The sequence below is a fragment of the Botrytis porri genome, assembly GCF_014898465.1.
Source record: "Botrytis porri strain MUCL 3234 chromosome Unknown BPOR_007, whole genome shotgun sequence".
NCBI classification, from domain to species: domain Eukaryota; kingdom Fungi; phylum Ascomycota; class Leotiomycetes; order Helotiales; family Sclerotiniaceae; genus Botrytis; species Botrytis porri.
The window spans coordinates 1,767,818-1,790,366 of NW_024066081.1; the positions used below are offsets into that span (position 1 = coordinate 1,767,818).

At 42.8% G+C, this 22,549-nt stretch overlaps 7 protein-coding genes across 7 annotated transcripts; 5 read left to right on the forward strand and 2 right to left on the reverse strand.

The window, feature by feature from the left end:
- Positions 1-1,055: 1,055 nt before the first annotated feature.
- On the forward strand, positions 1,056-1,698 carry EAF01_005873 (uncharacterized protein; the record flags this gene model as incomplete). The annotated part of the gene is made up of 3 exons (XM_038914127.1): positions 1,056-1,135; positions 1,195-1,554; positions 1,616-1,698. 3 exons carry the CDS (start codon positions 1,056-1,058, stop codon positions 1,689-1,691), a joined length of 516 nt encoding a protein of 171 aa, XP_038770576.1. The 3' UTR covers positions 1,692-1,698.
- Positions 1,699-3,042: 1,344 nt separating this feature from the next.
- EAF01_005874 (uncharacterized protein) lies at positions 3,043-5,937 on the reverse strand (the record flags this gene model as incomplete). The annotated part of the gene is made up of 1 exon (XM_038914128.1): positions 3,043-5,937. One exon carries the CDS (start codon positions 5,935-5,937, stop codon positions 3,043-3,045), a length of 2,895 nt encoding a protein of 964 aa, XP_038770577.1.
- Positions 5,938-8,081: 2,144 nt separating this feature from the next.
- Positions 8,082-8,774, forward strand: EAF01_005875 (uncharacterized protein; the record flags this gene model as incomplete). Its single annotated transcript, XM_038914129.1, has 3 exons — positions 8,082-8,134; positions 8,185-8,271; positions 8,354-8,774. 3 exons carry the CDS (start codon positions 8,082-8,084, stop codon positions 8,772-8,774), a joined length of 561 nt encoding a protein of 186 aa, XP_038770578.1.
- Positions 8,775-12,039: 3,265 nt separating this feature from the next.
- EAF01_005876 (uncharacterized protein) lies at positions 12,040-12,491 on the forward strand (the record flags this gene model as incomplete). Its single annotated transcript, XM_038914130.1, has 2 exons — positions 12,040-12,098; positions 12,176-12,491. 2 exons carry the CDS (start codon positions 12,040-12,042, stop codon positions 12,489-12,491), a joined length of 375 nt encoding a protein of 124 aa, XP_038770579.1.
- Positions 12,492-13,388: 897 nt separating this feature from the next.
- EAF01_005877 (uncharacterized protein) lies at positions 13,389-14,665 on the forward strand (the record flags this gene model as incomplete). The annotated part of the gene is made up of 5 exons (XM_038914131.1): positions 13,389-13,423; positions 13,512-13,615; positions 13,674-13,891; positions 13,945-14,200; positions 14,250-14,665. The coding sequence occupies 5 exons, from the start codon at positions 13,389-13,391 to the stop codon at positions 14,663-14,665; spliced, it is 1,029 nt and encodes a 342-aa protein (XP_038770580.1).
- Positions 14,666-15,957: 1,292 nt separating this feature from the next.
- On the reverse strand, positions 15,958-17,956 carry EAF01_005878 (uncharacterized protein). Its single transcript, XM_038914132.1, has 2 exons — positions 17,531-17,956; positions 15,958-17,468 (listed from the first exon to the last, which is right to left on the reverse strand). Exons 1-2 carry the CDS (start codon positions 17,783-17,785, stop codon positions 16,164-16,166), a joined length of 1,560 nt encoding a protein of 519 aa, XP_038770581.1. The 5' UTR covers positions 17,786-17,956; the 3' UTR covers positions 15,958-16,163.
- A 2,252-nt stretch (positions 17,957-20,208) lies between these two features.
- On the forward strand, positions 20,209-21,939 carry EAF01_005879 (uncharacterized protein; the record flags this gene model as incomplete). The annotated part of the gene is made up of 3 exons (XM_038914133.1): positions 20,209-20,670; positions 20,858-20,995; positions 21,109-21,939. 3 exons carry the CDS (start codon positions 20,209-20,211, stop codon positions 21,937-21,939), a joined length of 1,431 nt encoding a protein of 476 aa, XP_038770582.1.
- Positions 21,940-22,549: the final 610 nt, after the last annotated feature.

Consider the following 22,549-nt stretch of genomic DNA (forward strand, 5'->3'; position numbering starts at 1 on the left):
CTCCACTATCATCTCTAGTATATGTGACAAACTCGCGCAAATGTGCGCAACTACCACGGATGAAGATAAAAAAGACCTTTGCTCAACACCTTCAAAAAGTATAATCCGTGCTGTCAAATGTTTGACAAGCTGCACAGGTCTTGAGAATGATTTAAAGTCTAGATCTTCCCGGATCTAAACGCGACAGTAATAGTTCTGCAGACAATAACATGCGCGTCCAGTCCAATTTCTTCATCGCGCTTGGTCGCCGCGCGGATTCTATACCTATTCAAGGATGCATCGACGTGGCTGACAAACTTGAAGCGGCAAATCTAGATTCCCTAAAGAAAATTCAATGTCCTGACTTGCCATTTCGCTCTTCTGCACTTCTCCTTGACCATATTGTTGAACGGGAAAACTCTGGAAAGCTGGAACAGAATGTTAGTCAAACGGTGAAAAATGAATGTTTTGCGTTGTAGGCTTTTACTCGGCAAGTTTTAGCGCGTTTCAGGGGCCCGTTCATTCTCGAGGCACCTATAAAACGACATACCTAAGCGCTAAATTCGAACCTAGACCCCGACAACATCCTTATTATTATCCTTATCCTCGAGCTCTAAAGTTCATACATCTTAACCAACATCTTGGGACGATTTCGAAAATCATTTCGAAAGCTTGTTATGACATAGATAGACGTATAACTCCAGCGATCTCACCCATCAATATTCTCTTTTCATCATATACAGGTCTAATCAATAAAAATAAACACATCTTGGTGAATTAGGTCGTGACAATGGCCAGCGTTTGTTCACATCGCCACACAGCGAGTAACCCAACATCCAACACCATGAACAACCATGATTAAGGTCTCGACCCAAATTGAACCGCGTCAGCCTTTTCTCAATGATGTTAGAGATATCTACATCTCTCATGCCGCTTCTCGTAAAGATGTTTGTCTCCTTAGTTGAAGCCCGGTGCTAGATTCTCTTATGCACGTTGTTGACACAACACTGTATATTTTTGATACCCGAAAGTTAAATACTCTTACATACCTAGTTACTTATAGGATACCTAAAATTATGGGTTGCTGGTCAAGTAAGATTGAGGAGGAATATGAGGGGAAAGAAACTGGTTCCATGATTTCCGGCGAATCTGGCAAGTGACGAGTTCCTCCACCATTTCCCTGGAAAAGGGCATACTAATCCATTCTTTAGGTAGTGACTATAGTAGCCAACGTGGACGATCCGACTCCCGCGACACAATGCACAGAGAGAAAGAACTTTGTCATAGCCGGAGTCGAAATTCTGAATCTGAAGAACGGAAATATCTCACAGCAGATTGGATACCGCAAATGAAAGTAATGACTGAGGCAGACTATTTACGATACGGTGATACTGAGGAGCTACGCGATCTGGAGAAGGACATAAGCGAGCTGGAAGGTGACAATAAGTATATGGAACGAGAAATGAGAGATATTGAGGACGAACATGGATATGAAGGAAGATATAGGGAAAAAGATGCAAATGGAGATTATGCGACTAGTCCAGATAGCAGAATGTTCCGGAGAGACGATGATAGGTGGGTTTTACTGATATTTTGGTGGTAGAATTGCGTTTGAGAAATTACTAATCGACACTAGGTCTTACTATAGTAGTGATGTCAGTTCGATGAGTTCTATGCTTTCTGTACTTCATGAATCGCCCGAGGAAAGCTAAGTTTCCATGCTCTTTTGTTTTGTTTTTAAGGATGCGGAGAAGGTGCAATTCCAGCTATTGAGTGTATAGATTTGGAGGATTGCTCCTTAGAAGCTTTGTAGTACATATGGTTAAATTGGAAAGATCGTTGTCGATTAGTTCACGTTTAAGATAGGTGTTGATTCATGAAATTACGAGTCAAGAGGCGCGAACGAATCTCGCGAGTCGAATTGTTATATACCTATATACCCAAACTTATTTTCTTTCGATATCACAGTACTTCTGCTAGTTGCTCTTGCGATGGTCTTCATGTAGCAACGCGCTAAGCACACATTTGACTTCCAGCGTAACAGCTGCTCCCGAAACCTTTTCAAGGTAACATTCCTTGCAATTTTCGTTGATGGCTGCCGATTTTGAAATATCAATGTACTACACACGTTATGTTTCTTCAAGTCTATCAACCTTAGTACAATGGCAAATGTAATGAGAGATAACCCTTTCAGTCTAAAATGCTAAATGTGCGAAGTTTTCCAATTCCCAGCTGAGAAGATAATTCCTTCCGTGGTTAGCGAAGAATCCTATGCATCATTTGCGTGATCTCGGCCAGCTGTGCAAAGCCTTGGGAATATATGAACTACTCCCATTCTCAACTTACATGTCGTTGATCACATCCTAAAAATCCACAATCTCATGAAGATCCAGAAAAACATATATTCAACATGCAAATCCCGCTCGGTAAAGCATCACAGCTACATAGATACAGGAACTAACTCCAAAGAGAAAGACCCCACCTCATCTTTCCTCTCCCTATACTTCCCCCCTATTCTATCAAGCAATTAACACACCCTCTTCCCCGATACTCTTCATTCCCCGCTCATCAATTTCGCATTAACATCACTGATTCCTGAACCATAAATCCATCAAATTTCACTATGAAAACTCATGATACCGCATCAATCTCATCTCTATGAAGTGAAAGCTTAAGTAAATAAGTCCCCTATATTTTACTCTCTAGAAGTTCCTATATTAGGGACTCTAGCCTCCAGTGGGGTTTCTGAATTATTGTGTGCTATTAGGAAAGATCTATAAATATTAGATGCCCATCAATATTTGACCTATGCAACCATATCCTATCTCTACGCATGGTCCCATAGCTGATGTAGATGACACTACCTTAATCCTTCGAACTCTCCTCGATCACAAAAGCATCATCATTAACCACCAGCATCACTATATTACCAGCGAATAAACTCGGAAACTCGTGTATTCGATGAGAATATTTCTCATTTTCATTATTAACGTATGTCTCATAGCACAATAATATTTACATTTCCTTGAAGGGCGACTAATACTACGAAGCGAAGTCACCACTTTAAGCCTTTCTTCTTCTTTTTATCGTGCCACTTCCGTTCCCTACAACTCCATCTCCATCGCCTGCTAGCTCGTCAACTTCATCATCGTCATCATCACCATCAGGTGCAGCATGATTGTTTGTATGCCTGACACCCCAAGGTCCGCCAAGAGCTTCTCTTTCCGCAGCTTCTTCGCTTCTCCTCTCTGCACTTCTCAGTGCTCCAATATCTTTTTCGACATCCATGAACATGGCTCTTGTATCCTTCACCAATGAATTCTCATCAATTTCATACACTGCTCCCCTCTCGGACTTTTTCCTTTTATTCTCAAATGCTTTACCAAACCCACGATCGGGATCGGGATTAAACATAATAGCATTGGCAAACATGCGCATCAATTCTTTTTCAAATTGAGCATAATTTATTATGCCTTTTGGAGGAATGAGATCTTCAGCGATAGGCAGCCATGCACTTGATTGACCTTGATCATCTGGTGTAGCCAGAGCTGCAGCTGCAGCCGCCGCAGCTTTATGTCCAGCTGTGATCGCCGTTCGAATGGATTTGAGATCTTGTGGACGAAGAATGAGATCTTTATAACCAGGAGCATCTCTCTCCTTAACAGGGTTTGCAAATGTGCTCGCGTTCCGATGACCACTAATTGATTCCAAGGCAGATACACTAATCTTTGGAAATGCACGAGTCCATAAAACGAACAGGGGTGGACCACGGGGTTCCCTGAGTTCAGGACTATCAAGACGTTTTCGTTTCATTGCTTGACGAGGTGATTGTGGGATTTTGGATTGTCGATTTGTACTTTCATCAGTCGCTATATCGGCGACATCACCAACGCCACGGGGTGTTGCGACTTCTTGTTTAAAGTGAAGACCAGAATTTTCGTTTTCCAGAGAAAGTTCGTCAGCATGTGATTGTACTGACTGACTTCTTCTAAATGGGCCAATGGTGGGTGTTGAGGTTATACTGCCAGCTCGCTTGCGTGACGGGTTCGGTGTATTGGTGTTGCCCGGTTTTACATGATCTTGCTTTGGCCGGTATTTCTTTTGTGGAGACTTTTCTACTGATTGAGGTAATACTTTAGGTTTTAATATAGGACTAAGAGCTTCGGCTTGTGGACGAGAAGGCTCCCTAGGTAATCGTGGAGTAGCGCCAGATGGTCTTGGTGTCCATTTAGTGCCACTCCCAGTCATGAATGTCTGAGGTGCTTGAGACAACGGAGTATGAGGCTGCGACAATTGCGGTCTTGGCTGCACTGAACTATTAATGGGTAGAGAAGGCCGTGGAGTTTGATTTGCATTATAAGGTGAATTATATTGCCTGTTTTCCGGAGCAACAAGTTCTGGTCGGGGAAATGGCGGTCGGGTATTTGGAGGTCCATTGAGTTGATATGGTAGTGGGTATGGTGGTGATTGGAAGGGGGGGATCCATTGAGGGGGAGGATGGCCGGTCGAGGAGAGAGGTCTTTGTGGAGGTGGAGGTGGGAATGAATGTGTATATGGCATGTGAGGCGGAATTTGTGGCATAGACCCTGGAGGCAAAGAGACCGGAGGTAAAGGTCCTTGCTGAGCCATAGGAGACCCAGAATTTGCACGATATTGCTGTCCAGCAACGTCTGCTAACGCATCTAATTGCGTACCAGTAGTACTCGGAGGTCTGCCCATAGTATGAGGGGGTGGTAATAGAACGCCTTGTTGATATTGTGGGTTCAGTGGAGATGATGGTACAGAATGATGGGGCGGAGGTAAATGTGGACTTGGTAGGGAATTCCGATGGTTGGGGGGCGGGTACGAATGAGGAGGATATGAAGGGAACGGTGGGGGGTAGAACTGGGAGTGTGGAGATGGATGCGGAGATCCAGGTTGAGGATTATGGAACTGTGGAGGATTGGGACCGCCGGGGTGAAATGGTGGTTCCCATTGCAAAGGAGGAGGACCAAGTTGTGGCGAATGAGCCTGGGTTTGTAAAGGAGATGGACCATGTGGACCATGACTGCCAGATCTTTGATGAGCCATTGGTGGTACTCCGTGTTGCATACCATTTCGAGGCTGCTGTTCCGTAACATTTTTGGGGGGAGGAACGGGGGTGGAATTTTGAGTGTTTAAAACATCACTGATAGCCAAACCTTCTGGTCGACCTTCGGTTCTTGGAGATGGACCGGGAGATGGAGATGCTTTTGTTCTTGATTGCTCTCTTACATTTTGAGGTAATGATTGAGGAATAGCTATCTCAAATGACTTGATTTGTGGCAGCTGAGGCTCTAGACGCCTAGGTTCTGTCGGCCGTGGATCCTGTAGTCTGCTATCCAAAGGTTTGGATTCCTTCGATATACCTTCCTCTGTGATAGGAATATTGCTAGTGGTACCATTCGGCTTCATGCCAGGATCCGCAACTTGTTTGTGCCCATTCTGTTCCGTGACCGCCCGTTCTTCTCTCAATATTCTCTCATCCCAATCTCCTCTCTCAATTGCCGCAATATCTCGTTGAACAGCTCGGTAGTTTTCCTCATCTTCCCTGATCGCCCGTACCATATAATCTTTGTACCGCTCATATAACCTCTCCACTAAAATTGGCAATCTTTCTCGATAAGGTTGGGCATCCTTGATAGTTGGCAAGTGTGGACTTGAGAGTTTTCGTTTTTTTGACGGCGACGGTCCAGTTTCTTCTTGCACATCTTGCTCCGCATCATTCTTCAATTCCTCTCGCAGAAGTCGTAAATACAAATCCCCCAATAGATCCGCACTCAGTCTTCCAGCATCGTATGTTTCCCCATCCTTGACCAGGGAATTATTGGTCAAAAGTTGAGAAATTTGAGTAAATGAGTTTGGATCGGTGCCATATGCAACTAAAGATTGAAATAACAATAAACATTCAAGAGGCGTATAGGCTGTAGTAGTATTCATGCCACGGTATCCTCCTCGCCAGCTTTCGAGGGGATTTCCACGACTTTTGGGAGGGTGAAGGGGAGCCACGACGAAGAAGAGGAAAGTTGGGTGGATCAAACTCGCGATTAAATTGATAAAAGGTTCCGAGGATCAAGACAACCTTTTTCCAATAATTAATGATGCATTTAAAGCGATAAAATCGATGCGAAAACCTACTGAAGGATTAAATCTTTATCCAGAGTTATAATTGAACGTGACTGGTAGAAATTTGGGTTGTGGTTGATGGGGAGAACAATTGAGTGATTTCTGGTCAAATTTATGAGTATTGAGGTTATTCATACCATTTCACATTCGCATGTTCTGTTCTGGACATAACAATACCCTACTAGGTAGCTTCCTAGCCCAAATTTTTGGAAGAATGGTCACGTGTCCCCATCAAAATGAAAAACAAAATCAAACAAAATCAGATCCAATGGCAATGCAAATGGAAATGGACTCGGAGTTTAAAGCCAGCTTTTGGTCGGCTACCTAGGTATATGTGAAGATCCTCCAGTTCTTTGGGGGTTTCTTGTTGGGAATCGTCGGTGAAGCATTCCATTGATTCGGTGCCATGTACAGTACTTGTAGACCTATGGAGTTATGTATGCAAGATTACATACCTACCCACGGAGTATGTTTTACATAGACATACTGGTAGTGATTTGATGATGTTTGTCTTTCCAGCTACCAAGTCTTTTCACAGTCAAGCCAGCTACACTCCCACACTATATTTGCTTCGCATATACAGTATACTGAGTTCAGCATTGTCATCAGTGTCAAGGATTTTACCCTTCCCAGAAAGCTAAAACAGCGCTGTAGATCGTTCAGCTATTCACCCAGACACTCATCAGTTTATGACGGGTAGAGTTATCTACCGCTCTGAGTTGACAGTAAGAGTTACCATCGACCTAGTATCTACCGGTATCTATGACGATGAATGTAGTGGGAGCAAACCATAAAGTTTCCGAGTACCGATATCTACCTGTCTACCTATCTACCTACCTATCCAAGTCTGCTATTTCTCAAGGAGACTACCTACCACCTCTCATGGGTTTTTGGTATATTCACCAGAATACTTGCCCCAAGTTGAAATTGTCGCTTCTCATCAGCATTAAAGGGGTCGTCTAAACTCTTTGAGAAATGCTTCGAGAAATGGAGAGAATAAGGTGTTCTAATGTGTGCATGGCATTGGAGAGGTCTCCTGTCATCTTATTCAAATATACGTTCAATCTATGCCCTATTTATGTCCAATATCCTACCCGTCCATTTATCCTTTGCCCGAAGACAGACCTTTATGCGTTGTTGATAGCCACATCAATGCTTTACGAACTTGCTTTTCATCTGCTTCATGAAGCGATAAAACCTTCTAGGAATATTGCAACCTTACCTTGGCCCATTTGGGTATTGCTTAATGATGATCTTCATGCCAAATATCTGAATGTTATCTAGCTATTGTTAATTTTTCAATACATCAATTTACCAGCATAAAGCTGGTCTGATTATTCTATTTCCATAGATCTATATTTACTCGAGTGGCTTGAGTTGACAGAATTTATACGCATTCATTCCTCACATTCCACTTGCCGACTCCCCTTACCACTTTCATTCGAGACAACTTCACCTCGTTAGACGTTTTCATATTTTGATTAAACTGTCATGAACCAAAAGCCCTTGAGATTGTTCCTGAATTTTGATCATATATCTATCCACTCCTCGTCATTTGTAACCCCCAGCTGACGGAAAGAACGAACCAAAAGCTTCTCCATTAATTTCACACGACACTAGTCTAGCAGCCCCTATTATTTCTCTTTAAGGTGCCAACCTTCAATCTATGAAAGCAGAGGATCCGCATCAAGAGATCCGCATCAAACTTATTACGATTCATTAACAGATACAAGAAGAAGTCGGAATCTGTTAATCTTAAGGTTTACTACTTTTCCAGAAATCATCCAACTCTTATCTCAATAAGACGACTTTTCCATCTACCATTCTTATAACATTCCATATCCAACCTCCAATTTTCCATCTCGTGCTGCGTACCCGAAGATCTCAATTACGGGGTCCTTTTTAAGCTACAGCCCTATATCCAGATAGCTCGAGATACTTTAACTTCACAATCAATCATGTCCGACGCCGAACTCGACAGTCAATTTGTGCCAACTGGCAGGCCACAATCGTAGGTTTGATGGGTTTGGAAGCTGTGTTATGAGACTAATGGGTATTTAGTCAAATGGCACGATCATTCGCTCTCGCATTGGATGATTTGTTCAAGCTTGACAGCAGCGAGGACCTCGACGCTATAGTTTCTGAGAAGTATGGCCTCATAATTCTTGCATTCTTCCCAACAACACTATTTTCAACAACACAATGCTAAGATCATATTTTAATCTATCAGGAAGAATGAAATATCTACAAAAACATCCGAGCTCGAAGAACTCGAAGCCAGACTTAAAGCGACCGAGGAAAGACTAAAGGCCAAACAAGCAGCAGCAAGCCCCGGAAGCTTCTCGCCAGGGAACTCAGTTTCTCAACAACAGTCTACAAACGATCCTATAAGCCCTTTAGAACCAAAATTTGAAAACAATGTCGCACCGCGGGGTGTTGGAAGAAGCGGGGAGAGTCTCGCATCCAGGCCAGCTGCTCCAAAGCCAGAACAATCATACACAACAGCTCTAGCATCACATATTCCAGGAGCTCTACCACCTACCCCAGGTGCTAGCGAAGGTGAATACGAACTCGTTGATGGGGACAGGACCAGTGCTGACTATGTAATTGTTACAAAAGATGGAGATGTTCCACCGGCAGGTACCGAATGAATACTACCGGTATTATTACACAACTTCACATATTTAACCCCCTTTGGGTCGTCGTACCATTACCGTTATTGCTACAGCCGCATTCGTCATTCTCCGACTGGTGGATCATTCAATTATTTGACCACATTGTTACATTCCTGGCGTTACTTCCGGTTTTTGAACTCGACTTCGACTACATTCCCATCTCTGATTTTGGAATACGAACGATGGATATCAAGAGAGGGATTTGCGGGTTTTGCTTTGTATATACCATGGACAATTCCTATAGATAGGAGGATTTCTAAGCTTGGGATTAATCGATTTATAATTCACACGAAGGATTGTTGTGTCAAAAAATTGCTTATCCACATGGTTCCGTTCGAGTTTGCTTCGTTTCACAAGAGGCATCAGTGTGCCGCCTTTTTTGTACATTTCACGACAACATTTATTCCGTACATCACTCTTCAGTCAAGGCAACAAATTTCTAGCTTGTGTAACAAGACATTTTCAACATACGCTGGATGGCATACGTCGAGACTGGCTCTCTTGCACACGGAGAATCCATTGCAAGCCGAGTTATCCCTAAGTGAAGTCCAAAAGGGAAGTCTAATCATATGCACCAACCAGGCAACACGACTTTTTGATTCAAACTTCCTTTTTTGGTTGCCTGTGGTCAGTCTTTTAGTGTCACTTACTCAAAAAAGTGTACATCCTACAACAAACGACAGTGTTGTTGTACCTTGAAATATAAATCAACCATTTAGGTTGAATGGATCCTAATTCGGCGCTCCTAGTTGGGTGAATACGCGTTACTCGACTCGCGATTCTAATTTTTGATCCTAACCTTTTCATGAAGTAAAATAAACTGGAAAGTCTTTAAGTTTGTGTACTGACACTCAACACGAAAATTCCAGACCGTGCTAGAAATTCTAAATCTGGAACTAACCCTACAGTAAGACAAAACCGGAGGTTTCCTGGGAGTCATCACCTCATTGCGCATTATGAAGCGAGAGTAAGCCTTTCCTAATTATTACACTACCTAGGTATTTGAAACATTCTGAGGTCCGGTCCGAAAACAATCAGTCAAATCTCTATAGCACTATTATGTTTGCTACAATAAAGTCTCATTCGTGGATCAGTTCTAGGCCTTGGTCATGTCTTTACTGAAGAGAACTTCCTTTGCAAATGACATGCTGGCTCAAACTTTTTATTGGAAGATGAGATGCAAATATAGCAAGATGTCAATCCGTGGAAAATCTATCCCAGAAGGCCAGCAGCCATCCCCTCACCCCAGAAAACCGGATCAAATAAGATGCATTGTTCTAAAAACTTTACCACGAAAGAAGAAGTAAGTTATTATATTTATTTATCTTTAAGATTCAAACAGCTCAGCAGAAGAGAACATCCAACATATCAGGACTTCGTTATCCAAGAACCGTTGTTGTCAGACTGCGGTATCAGTTATCAGGAACTCTTCACCAATTACGTTTACTTCACATTGACTGTAAGATCAGGCTGCGTAGTTTCTCTTGCTACGTCGTAATTCAAAGCTGCGTCAGAGTCAACATTGCCGTGTTTCTGTCGGTAGCAGCAATTAGAGCAGCAAAGATACCACAGAGTCTTAAGAGGGCTACCGTTGCAGCTCTAAAGACGGAATAGTGCATTGTGTAAAGGTATAAGGATGCTCGATGAGAGATTTGGAGAATCTGTGATTCTGATCGAATATCCAAATGAGGGTGGTGATGGTAGATTGTTGGATGAAATTCAGTCTCCAGACGTACTTGGCTCTGAATGAGTGAAATAGATCAAGATGAAGATGACAAGTAGATTCGATTCAGTGGACTGACACGATGAGAGATTAGAAATACTCCCATTATATTGCATTTATACACAGTTCTTAGACAAACGAAATAGCACTATCTGGTTGCTAGGCTAGAGCGAAATCCAGAGCGCACATCGACATTTGCATTCCCCGAATTATCTACAATGTGATACTCGAAGATTTGATCGCGAATCCATCTTTGTATGCAAGGAGATTGCGGTAGCTTGAGGGTTGGTCTGTAGATATAATTTAAAGTGTTCCTTCGTGTTGGAATTGGTCGTAGCTGGTGGGGATCTAGACTCTGTTGGCCTCTTCACGGCAAGATTACATTCGGAGCTCGTGGGGCCGGGGTTTTCGCGTTTTGGGTTTTGGCATATTCTTCGGATTATTTGTCAATTTCATAATGTTAGGTTTTCCTCGGTGCGATTCGTTGGTCGTTTGAGATGGGTATGAAATTTGTTATGGGATGAGAGATATTGGAGAAAGGTGCTGGATTTGATCTTTACTTTTATGGATAAGTGCGATTATTTGTCTTGCCTTCTCCAATACAATCTGCTGCGTGAGCTAGAAATGCCAGCATGTTGAAGTTGTTTCAAGAGTACTTGCATGGTTTCGAAAAGATCCTACCTCGTTATCTACATTATGATGATCGGTGGTGAGGAAAGACAGGGTCTGGATCTATTGAAGGAGTTGAATTACGAGGAGACATGAATATGGTCTTTTGGCTGTATATCCGCTTGCACAATCTACCTTCGAAGATTCGGGGTTCTGCGGCTAACCCGTGGCCGTGTCAGCGGAAGGTTAGATACAGGTGCTGTCCTATCTATATCTCTCTACTTCGAAACCTGGAAAAATATTCGATATATGGGTAATTTCTTCGAAGATTCGCTTATTCCATCTGAGTCCGGGGACTTATAGAGGTACCATGCAGAGGTAGGTAATGTGGAGATTATCCAAAGGTTCCTCTACGCCGCAGCTGATATCGATGGAGTTGACAGATGGAATCGTGATCTTCTAGTGGTTGCGGCTCGATTCTGTCATAAAGATATGGTCGATTTACTTTTAAAGCGCGATGCTGATCAAAATGCTCGACGTTGCCTCCTTGGGAAAGTATGAGTGGGTTGTTGTGAGTACGACGTGAGTATCAATAGAGGAACTTTTGATTCAAGCTCTTTATGAACTGTTATCTCCTGTCACAAGTATAGTAAAAAGTTATTAGATTTCAAGGATATCAGTGCTGGTCTCATTTTATTTAAGCAAAGAATCTTCACGATGAAATAGTGAACTCCTTGTCCGATTCTTTCAACGAGCTCCTCATGAACAGTAAGAGAAGTCCTGCATCAATGTCATGTTGCAGCACATATAGGCAGACTCGGATGATGAATTCGCAGGTCTCGAGAACAAGGGGTGCTCCTTTATCGTTGATAGCCATCATTCCTAGTTGCAATGGAGCCGAAATGCTACATGTTTCCAGTGATTCTTGCTTTAGGATTTGGTATGACTATGGCAGCTGCAATCTTTCAGTGTGCATTCCGTTTACTTGTCCAAGGCTCAAATGAATGATAGGATTGACATGATACTTGCACCACGCTAAACGTAGGCTCTACGAATCTGATGAGTCCCATTCCTGCCCCTACAGAAACTCAAGTCGAGGATATCTATCCGCTCTCTCCAGATATCGCCCTGGGTATTGTTTCCCGAGTGCCTGTACCGGAGGAAGCAATGGAATTCCTGCTGCAGATGCGATTTTTAAACAAGTAGCACTAAACAGTCTTCGAGAAATTGTGTCTTCGCAAGACATCAATGCTTTACAAGTTTCTACTACGATCCTGGATTCACTAGACCTGACAGAACTACAATTTGACGAAGCCGCTTTTTCTGCCGCCCACGATCATTCTCGGAAAGGCTCTCTCTAAGTGGAGATATTTGCATTGGTAGTTGTTGCTTGTGAGGACCAAAGAAAGCCTATTTCATGAGGAGAGAGAATAGTAGTCAGGTCGCCACCATGTGATTAATCGTAGTCAACGACACATGGAGCACGAGTCCGACGCAGTTCCATACCACTTCAAGTGGCCGACCTGGACTTAGAGTAGAAACACCGAGAGAACTGCATGTAGGCATAAACTCAAATGCCTGCACCACGTGTAAATGAGTACAAATTTAGGTTCATGATGTGTACTCGGGACGCCGTTCGCAATTTATATCTGGAGTCACCTTCCTTAAGTATGGTGATGACAATCCATTTAACCGGCATAATGTTCTCGATTTGCACACATTTAATTGAATTTAGTCATACCTTGGGCTTCTCATTGGTAGGACCTGATTTTGTTGGGATCAATAGATCAACTTGGCTTCTGCATTATGGTGGGTGCACGTTGATTTTACCCCGCACTAGGGCCGAAGCTGACCACAAGCTGTGCCTCATAATAGAGTTACCCCTCTATCTTTCTCTTCTTCCTTTCTTTTCTCTTCTCTCTACACTCACAAATTCGAACTTTTCAACCTCACCTCTAACCACTTCAACTCTCAATTATCCTACTCGCCTCCAATCGATTCAGTATGTTCGATAAGAACCGAAGCGTGGCTCTCTCGCGCTATGAATCATCCTCAGATCAAGGTAACGTGTAACAAAGGCATGGCGGGTGTTCCAAATTCTGTCCATCTATGACTTCAAGTCAGCGATGGATAGAGTTTGGATCTGAGATTATACCGTACATATGAACTTGATCTAGATAATTCTAGCGAAAGGACATGCTTCCCCTTCCCTTCCCATGCGAGTCTTCTAACCATGTATTAGCTACCTGATCAACAGAATGTCGACTGATAAAATCACATTCTTGATGAACTGGTAGGCTACATAAATCTAACTGTAGCTTCAAGTGGATAGAAGAGCTCATTTGAAGCTAAGGAAACATCTAACAATTGTTTATCAATAGGCACGCAACGCCATATCATGCACCTGTCTATCTTGCTCAAAAGCTTGAATACTTCGCCGATGAAGGAATCAAGGTAGCTCTTCTCGAGCCTAATGATCCAAGTGGTTAGCAATCAAAGACTCGAATGGTTTCCTTCGAGTGGTAGCTAATTGACTGAACCAGATGTTACCGAAATCATCGGCTCCGAAAAAGTCGATATGGGTTTCAAAGCCATGATCCATACTCTTGCCGCCAAAGCTCGGGACTTTCCCGTGACCTCCATCGGATCCTTACTTGATGAGCCATTCACCGGAGTGGTTTATCTTAAGGATAGTGGAATTACCACCGACTTTCGCAGTCTCAAAGGAAAGAAGATTGGATATGTTGGGGAATTTGGAAAAGTATGCATTGTATACTCCTATAGCGACAACTATCTAACAATCTTCGGTCATAGATCCAAATCGATGAGTTGACCAAGCACTATGGAATGAAGCCAACTGATTATGAAGCTGTTCGTTGTGGTATGAATGTCTCAAAGGCTATCATCGAGGGAACTATTCATGCCGGCATCGGATTGGAAAACGTTCAAATGGTCGAATTGGAAGAGTGGCTCGCAAACAAAGGTCGCCCTCGCTCCGATGTTCAAATGCTCCGTATTGATGAGCTTGCTGAACTTGGATGTTGTTGCTTCTGTTCCATCTTGTATATCGGTGCGTCTTATAGTCCTAACACTTGGAGTATCTAGCTAATTTATGACAGCAAATGATGCATTCATTGCACAAAATCCAGAGAAGATCCGCAAATTCATGAAAGCCGTCAAACGAGCAACCGACCACGTTCTTGGTTCTCCATCCGATGCTTATAAGACATACATTGACATCAAACCTGAAATGGCTTCTGCTGTCAATCGTAAGATCTTTGAGCGCTCTTACGCATACTTCTCGAAGGATCTCAAGAATGTTAGACGTGATTGGGAAAAGGTCACCAAGTATGGTAAACGTCTTGGTGTTTTGAATGAAGACTTCAGTCCCAACTACACCAACGAATTCCTCGAATGGAAGCTTGAAGGCGATTCGGCTGATCCAACTGGTGACCAGAAGAGAATGGTTGTTTTGCAACAGGAAGTTGCTGACAAGGGTGGATTCAAGAGACTTGATGTTCAGCTTGTTGCATGAGATGCTTATCGAAGCTCTGATTGAGAAAGACCTTGCGTTCTATCCTGCTTTCGTAGATTGACAGGAAACACACTCGTTTATACTTATGTCAATGCATTATTACCAGTAAATACAAGTAAGACTATGTCGTTAGTAGCAAAAGCTCTGCATGTGACTCGTCAAATGTGATATGTATGATTTTTCGTATAGTCGACTCAAATTCTAGTATTTAATTTGAAATAAATCTATAGTTCAATTAATAAGTTCCTTGAAAGGAAACTCAATTCCCGCCTCTTGTTTCGGTCACGTAGAGCATGCATGCAAACTGTGACTTGCTCCTCGGAGGTACTCATGAACTTCCGTATCAACCATTGACGAAAATCGTCATGATGATACAGTAATGGAAAAGAAAGGGTCTTCCTGTATTCAAAGCAAGTCATGTGATCACCATAGAGGTATGCGACAATCAATGGTTCTAATGGATGACAATTAGTATATAACAATTCTATCCCACCGAACCACCCACCAGTGACCCCACCCACCTATCATCACTCCATCACCGAAAACCTACCCCACTATTTTCATACGCATACAAAAAAGTTTCTCTATATACTCTATTCGTAGAAGAAAAAAGAGACCAAAATCAATAAATTATATAACAAATCAATCAATAATGAAACTTTGAAAATTAATAATATTAAATAAATCCCTGAATAATTTTTATAATAAAATTATTTAAACATTTAATTCTTTAATTTGAAATGGGACATTTGGATTATTAATAGGCTTTACCAGTAGTCAATTCCAGCCTGTTTCTTTTTCCAACTTCAGATATTTAAATATCGTTCTCTTCTTCAACAAAAACAGTACATCATAACTGGCCTGCTGGCCCAATGGCAAGGCGCTTGACTACGATTAAAGGATTTCGTCCTGCGATTCGACATCAAGAGATTGCAGGTTCGATCCCTGCGTAGGTCACTTGAATTTTGCATTTTTTTGCTATTTTTTTATTGACGGGTACGGGTGGGGGGTGGTGATCACGGCCTTTTTATTTGCTTTTGCGTTTTGGAAGGAGACGAAGGGTGAGGGAGGGGGTTTTTGGCTTAAGAAATTGCTTTTTTTCTTTTACATATCTTTTGGAAGTTGTTTGGATTGGAAGGGGATTTTTAGGTGGGTTTTGAGAATGTAAATAAGAGGGGAGGATTTGAAGAATTTTGGGGGGTGTTTGGTTCACGTGGGGGCTTTGTTTGGGGAGTTTTGAACAATTTTCAACATTTCCTCACTTTGCATTCTATATCGGTCAGGGAATTTTTATTATTCAATTCAAAGAATCGCTCATTGTTCAAGTAGATCTAAATATTCAAGAGAATGATTAATCTCGAATGCTATACAAGAACTAAATATATATACAAAAGTTGTGTTTTCACAGCTAATCAATAGCTGATTTCTCACCAGAATTCCTTTTCACTTAAGCTTGAGTTTTCATGCCTCAAGTTCATCACTTCTCCACGTCAATCATTTATGCTGGGCATCCAGTAGATGGGTAGTTGCAAGTGGAAGCCTTTCCACCTCCAGAAATGGCAACATCGGTGAATGTGAAGTCGGAGCAAGAACCACTTCCGCAAAGGATGTAGTAGTTGTATGCATCATCAGTGGCGGTACCGGTTATGCTGGAGAAGGTAATGCCAGAGATGGTCACACCGTTTGTTGGTTTACCCGTCGCTCCACCGTTCAAGTAATCTTGTTGGACATCGATACCGTAATCGCTGATGTTGGACATCTTGATGTTGGAGTAGGTGACGTTCTCGATGGTACCGGTGGTTTCAGCGTTGGACTTGATGCGGCATCCGTTTTGACTGTTGGTGATGGTGGAATCGGAGAATGTAATGCCGGAAACGGTGTTGTTGGACTTTCCTCCAACGGATCCGATGGAGAGACCGTGGCCTCCTGAACAGGTCATTCCGGTGACGAGAATGTTGGATCCAGATGTGACGGCAACGCAATCATCTTGGTTCTTGACGACACAGTTCTTGAGGGTTACAGAGTCGGAGCCAGAGATATCGAATCCATCACTGTTGTGAGCGGCTGGGTCACCACCAGACTTTGAGTTGGGAGCATCTCCGGCAGAGTTGTCGAGGGTAAGTCCAGAGACGGTAAGACCTTGGGCACCGGTAATGTCGAAGCAGTGAGTAGGCCAGTTTTGGATGTTGAGGTTGGAGATGACACCGTTGACGACATCCTGAACGACGAAGAAATGATCAGGCTTGGCGCTTCCTCCGTTGGAACCCTTTCCATCCCAGTATGCAGCTCCGTTGCCATCAATAACGTGTCCTTCAGCTCCAGTAATGGTGATATCGGTACCCTTGACAACAATTGGGTTAAAGTCAGCATCGGCAGTGGTTCCGAATGAAGTAGTTCCGGAGAAGGTGACGGTGGATCCGTCTTGGAGTTTTTGAAGATCGATGGTGGAGCTTGCTGGAGCAGAGATGTTGTCCAAAACAATGTTTGTGCAAGAAGCAATAATTTCAGCAATATCAGCGTAAGCTGTAGCTGTGCATCCAGCTGGTGCGCTCGGGGCCGATGTAATGGCTGGGGCGCTTGCACCTGCAGAGGATGAAACGGCTGGGACCGGGACCGAAGTGCTGGCAACAACACTTGTTGTTGCTGCTTTGTGAGCTAGAGCAGAGACTGAGGCGGTGACAGATTTGACGTAGGAGCTTCGAGCGTATGAGCTGGCGGCTGCTGCACCTGAGCTAGCAGCAACTGGGGCGGCGGCGGCGCTTGAGGCAGCTACGCCTGAGGCGGCAGCGGCACTTGTGCTCCTCTAATGACGAATTAGTCCCCATTTTAAGGCATAGGTATTTCCTTTAAGAAGAGAGTACTTACGGCAACAGTAGCCAAGGTGGTTGCGACTTGAAGACAACTGCATGCGCTAGACAACTTCTTTGGCTTGTTTGCGCAAGCGGTAGCGAAAGCGGGAAGACCAGTGGAAGCTGAGTTTGCAGCTTGGGTGTAGGTAGCACAGAAAGGACCAGCTGCGGCGGAGGAAACGGTAAAAGCATTGGCACAAGCATCATTATCTGGGTTGTCGCAGGCGAGAACAATTGAGGCCAAGCCTCCGAGGATGATCGCAGAACGCATTTTGACCGGCAATTTTATGTTCAACGAATGTAATTCTTTTAATGGTAAAACGAAAAGGAAGGTATGAAACTGAAAAGAATGTAAATGTAAAGAGTGATGATACTTCGATGGGATGAATTCGCTTGGAGGATTTAGAAGTTATATACAGAAGCACAATGGAAGAAATTGTCTAATACAAGGGGCTATGTCATCAGACAGATACTCTCGTATACTACCGCTGGAGCGAGGAAATTACAGGAGGCTTTTCGGAGAATTGAATTGATTGTGAAGGTGCTCCCCAAAAGCATTGTTTAATATAAGTTGTGGAGAAACCACGGGTAAAGAATCTAATGCACTTGCATACATACACATTTGGGGACTTTTTGGGGGTGGGGATCCTGGTTCTAATTATTTGTTTGTATGGGGATTTGGGTTTCTCTTTCTTCTGAAAAGAAATTGTAAGACCATATTATTGGTAAATTGACAATGTACCCCTGATTTCCCACAACCGCTGATGGGAACCACCATGTCTACAGCGTACGCGTAACTTATCAAAATGCTACTCTACTTGAAATGCCGGTACTGGCTGTGCTGGTTGTGCTGGCCATTCACCAGACGTTAAACATCGCCAATCTCACACGCTCGAGATCTACGCGTACGCTGCACACAAGAGATCTTGATTGAACACCCGACTTGGCTTTCATATATATGATCTCTTGCGTGAAGCTTGTGTAATGCTTAAGCAAAGCTTCGAAAAGGCTTGAGAGGCTTGACAGGTCTTGGTACGTTCGTGTAACAGATGTGTGATTATGTTCCCCTTAATTAACGCTGGCTCCTTCGATCCGTCATGTATGCCAAGTCGCTCACGCGCTTGATGTTGGTGATGAGAAAGCTTATTAGAGTAAGATTCGAAATGATGGTTCCGTTCTTTCGTTCAGTATTCGGGACCGATCATCGTTGCGCTGCGTATGTATGGTAAATAACGGTTATTTGTCAAAGCATTGATGATGGGATATTCTAGAATTGGTTTCAGAGCTCAATCTGGATATTCAGATAGCCCATCGCTCAATTGAGACTCGCACTTGCGCAGTCAACCCAATTTCAACGATGGCTCTTGTTTCCAATTGATGGATTGGATGGTTGAGTACAGGGGATACGGGAGGGGACGTACTTTATTAATCCTATTGATGTTCCACTACATTCCACCTTTAATATATTTCGTACAAAAGGAGAATTTTCCCCATAACTTTCTTTGCGGACATTTGATTTTATTCTCCATTCATATGTAACTTACAAAAAAGTTCCTTTATCTTATCAATCCCTTCCGGTGATGTCTGAAACCGTCAAATCGTCGTATCTAGTACGAATTACATAGTAGTTCTAGAGTCATGAGGGTCATTAGGTTCATTAGGTTCACGGAAGCATTGCCTACCTGGTTGTCCGGTATATATTCTCCAGATGCACTGTGTTTTCATGATTCATATCAATGTATATTGGTAATTTTGTTGTTACCAAAATTTACTCACGTGACACTCAATGTATTCCATTCCATGATCCATTTCGCTTCAATATCGGAAACTTCCCTGGGTATACATATGGCCCTCTATATAATTTCTCATTAAAAGGGGCTCTCAACCCCTCAGTCCTCGTCGCACTCGTTTCTATCTTTTCCTCATAATCATTGTTTCTTACAGTATACTACATACCTGCTAGTATTGTAGGAAGGTATCTGTTGAAGTACTGATCAACTATCTTCCAATCTTCACCAGTTCTCACAATACTTGATACAACATACATCAACGCGCAGCTGAGTTCTTTCTCACCGTTTCTTTCAGTTCACAATATGGCCTTCTATCAAAACAAATTCACAGTATCAGCTATCAAACACGGTGGTCATCGAATACCATGCCTTGATCCTTCCAAGCACGTTCGTCGCTCTCCTGCAGATCGCAGGCCATGAAGTTCATGGTAAAAAACAATTGAAAATGATGCACTTCACTGTGTTGTGCAATTTCAAAAGTTCTGATTTGTACTTGTTTTGTTTCCTATCTGGGTCTCATTTTCATTTCTCTCCTACTGCGAATAATAACGCTTATGGAAAACATTAATATTCAATTCTCACTTGATACCAGACTTGTGGCCCTTGTTTATAGTCACTTAAACAATTAAACCAATATCCTCTCCGAAATTTTCTTTGATACTAAATTCCATTCACGAAGATAGTCTACATGCGGGGGACTTTAGACTCAAAATAAACTCCTTTCGACCAAGTCATTGTTAAATCTGGCAATGTGTCACACGAACTCTTTGTCGATAACCGACATTCATTGTCCTTGATATACTATTTTGAATCAACTTTGCGCGTCCAGTATGTTTGCTTTCAAACTTTTTGGGCAAAATTTCGCATCTTACTTCAAGCGTAATTATCGTATTGTCTAATCGATATGCCATTCCGTCAGGCTCCAGTAGGACTCTTTAGTCCATTGACCGCTGCGGAGATAGTGGAACTTAATACAGTTATCAACCCACCTGTTCCTTTTCCACCATATGCACCACTCCGCGTCCAGGTCGCTCCGGATAATCTTGGTCAGGCAGGGAAAGTCACTACACCAGATGAAATCCTGGTCATTGCTGGTTGGGACGGGCCTGGGTATGCCGGAGTACCTGGGAATCCTGTTCCCCCTGGTTCATGGTGGGTACCCACAGCATATGCAGTAAACAAATCTCTTCGATTGCTTTGCGAAAGAGTGAACTCTCTCTGTCCTCGCCCGGCAAATGGTGTAAATGATATTCCCTACTGTGCATTTATTGGAGCAGAGCTTTGGTTGCCACCTCCAGGGACGTATCCCGCGCAAACTATTCGTGACCCGGCCACATGGGATGTACTAACTCAGTCGGTTTATAATGTTCGTAAGCTTTTTCGGTATTTCACTATCATTCATACTTAAGGGTGTTCTCTGATCCCAAGCCCTGCTTTCCTTCCTGTTTCACAAATTACATTTCTTGTTATCCTGGTCTGGTCACAAGTACTCATTTCTCGTATCGTTAAATATTTTCCCCAGTAGACAGCCGCTGACAATCTGACTATGACAGACATCAGGCTTATTCATGGCGGTCCAAGGGGGAATGTTAAACGGTCTCTTTCGAGTTACTGATAGGATGCTGCATTCTCACGAAACCGCAAGATCTAGAACGCTCGCTGCTCAGGCATCTCATATATTTATGCAAGTGGTTCGTAATTAGTTCACAGATTCTAGTACCAGATGAAAAACCCACATCACTTATTTTGTTCTCTTCAGAATCTTTTCTAAGCAAATAATTGCTCACTTTCTAACTATGAGCAGATAGATGATCGATTTGGACCAGGATACAGGCATCATACACTGATAGTAATTTCACCCAAACGTAAAACCATCGACTATCTGGACGACTACAACGGACTTCAATCTACCAGGCCAGACCTCGTTCCTCCACTCCCACGGCACTATATTGCCGAACAAAAGCTTATCGGCCATATCTTGAACTTCCTTTCATCCTACATAGGAAGTACTTCTATAAGCGGAAACGAATTTAACCCCAAACATTGGATGATGCGAACCAACGCATCAGCTCAGAGTCCGATTCCTGGACCCGCAGCTGTGATAGACGCACAAATCAGTGCTGCAATGGTCTGCTACAATGCTCTCATGATCGCAATGGGATATCGTCTCGACTTTTTCAGACACATTCCCGCTGGCATGACACAAGCTCAGATGATCGCCAATCGCCGGGGACAAATTGCGCTCGAACTCCATCGAGGCCAGCTGGCTGTCGCCCCAAGTCGTCAATACATCGCACCCATGTGGCCGGAGCAAAGCGACAATTTTCGATACACAAGCGGATCTACACCGTTCAAAAATCTCATCGCCAAGCATTGTAATTACGGAGTCGTGGAAGAGCTTTCCCGTCGCGATCGCGCGAGATGGTATCGAGGTGTGCCGCCGAAAATCGATTTCGATATCGGTCGTAGGATCACGAAGCCTAATCTTATACTTTATGGTCTTGCGAGAGGAATTCCCATACATAGAATGCGCTACGTATCGTGGGGTCCGTTGCGGAATATCGTGGAAAAGTTTGATTATATGGCGAGAAGGCAGGCAAATGGTAATCTAGCTGTGAATCCTCCTTCTTACTAATGCATCTGTGGAAGGATTTTGTCATTTCGTGGTTTCTAGATGCGTTTGTTGTTACTTCGTGTATTTTTTTGAAGTGGTTTAAAGGTCAAACGTTTCTGTTTATTGATGATGATTGTTCCGGGGGTACATATGTGAATTGCTAGGTAATTTATTTAACTGTTGATTTGCAATCATCTATCTACCTCGAGTTTTTGATGCTCAAATCTATATATTTGGAAGACCGTCGCTATGATTACTCCTAATCCAATCAGCGTTTTAATCAGTATTTTCCATATTTCAATTACATCTTACTTTAGTAGTACATATTGGTCTTCATGAATATATTCCAATAAAAATTATTGAATTCGAATATTGCTGACAGTACCTAGGTATTCAAGAACCCAGCTATATCGAATATGCTCGTAATATCCTGAGATACAGAAATTGAAATACTTCAAACATGAATTAATGTATTTTGATAGCTCTCCCTCTCTTTATTAGGTATAAATTGATTCGATTCTTGATAATATAGGCTCCAATTCTGAAGTATGTACATTCCGGTGTTTCGATATCTTCAGTGATACCCATTTTGGGAAACATTTGGGACTGTAGATATTTGGTTTATACTATA

What these genes read in the sequence shown, in the direction of transcription:
- EAF01_005878 (XM_038914132.1), bottom strand. Translation starts at nt 17,785, where the DNA reads ATGCGTTCTGCGATCATCCTCGGAGGCTTGGCCTCAATTGTTCTCGCC. An exon ending in CCACCTTGGCTACTGTTGCC is followed by an intron (nt 17,469 to 17,530) that starts GTAAGTACTCTC and finishes ATTCGTCATTAG; the next exon opens with AGGAGCACAAGTGCCGCTGC.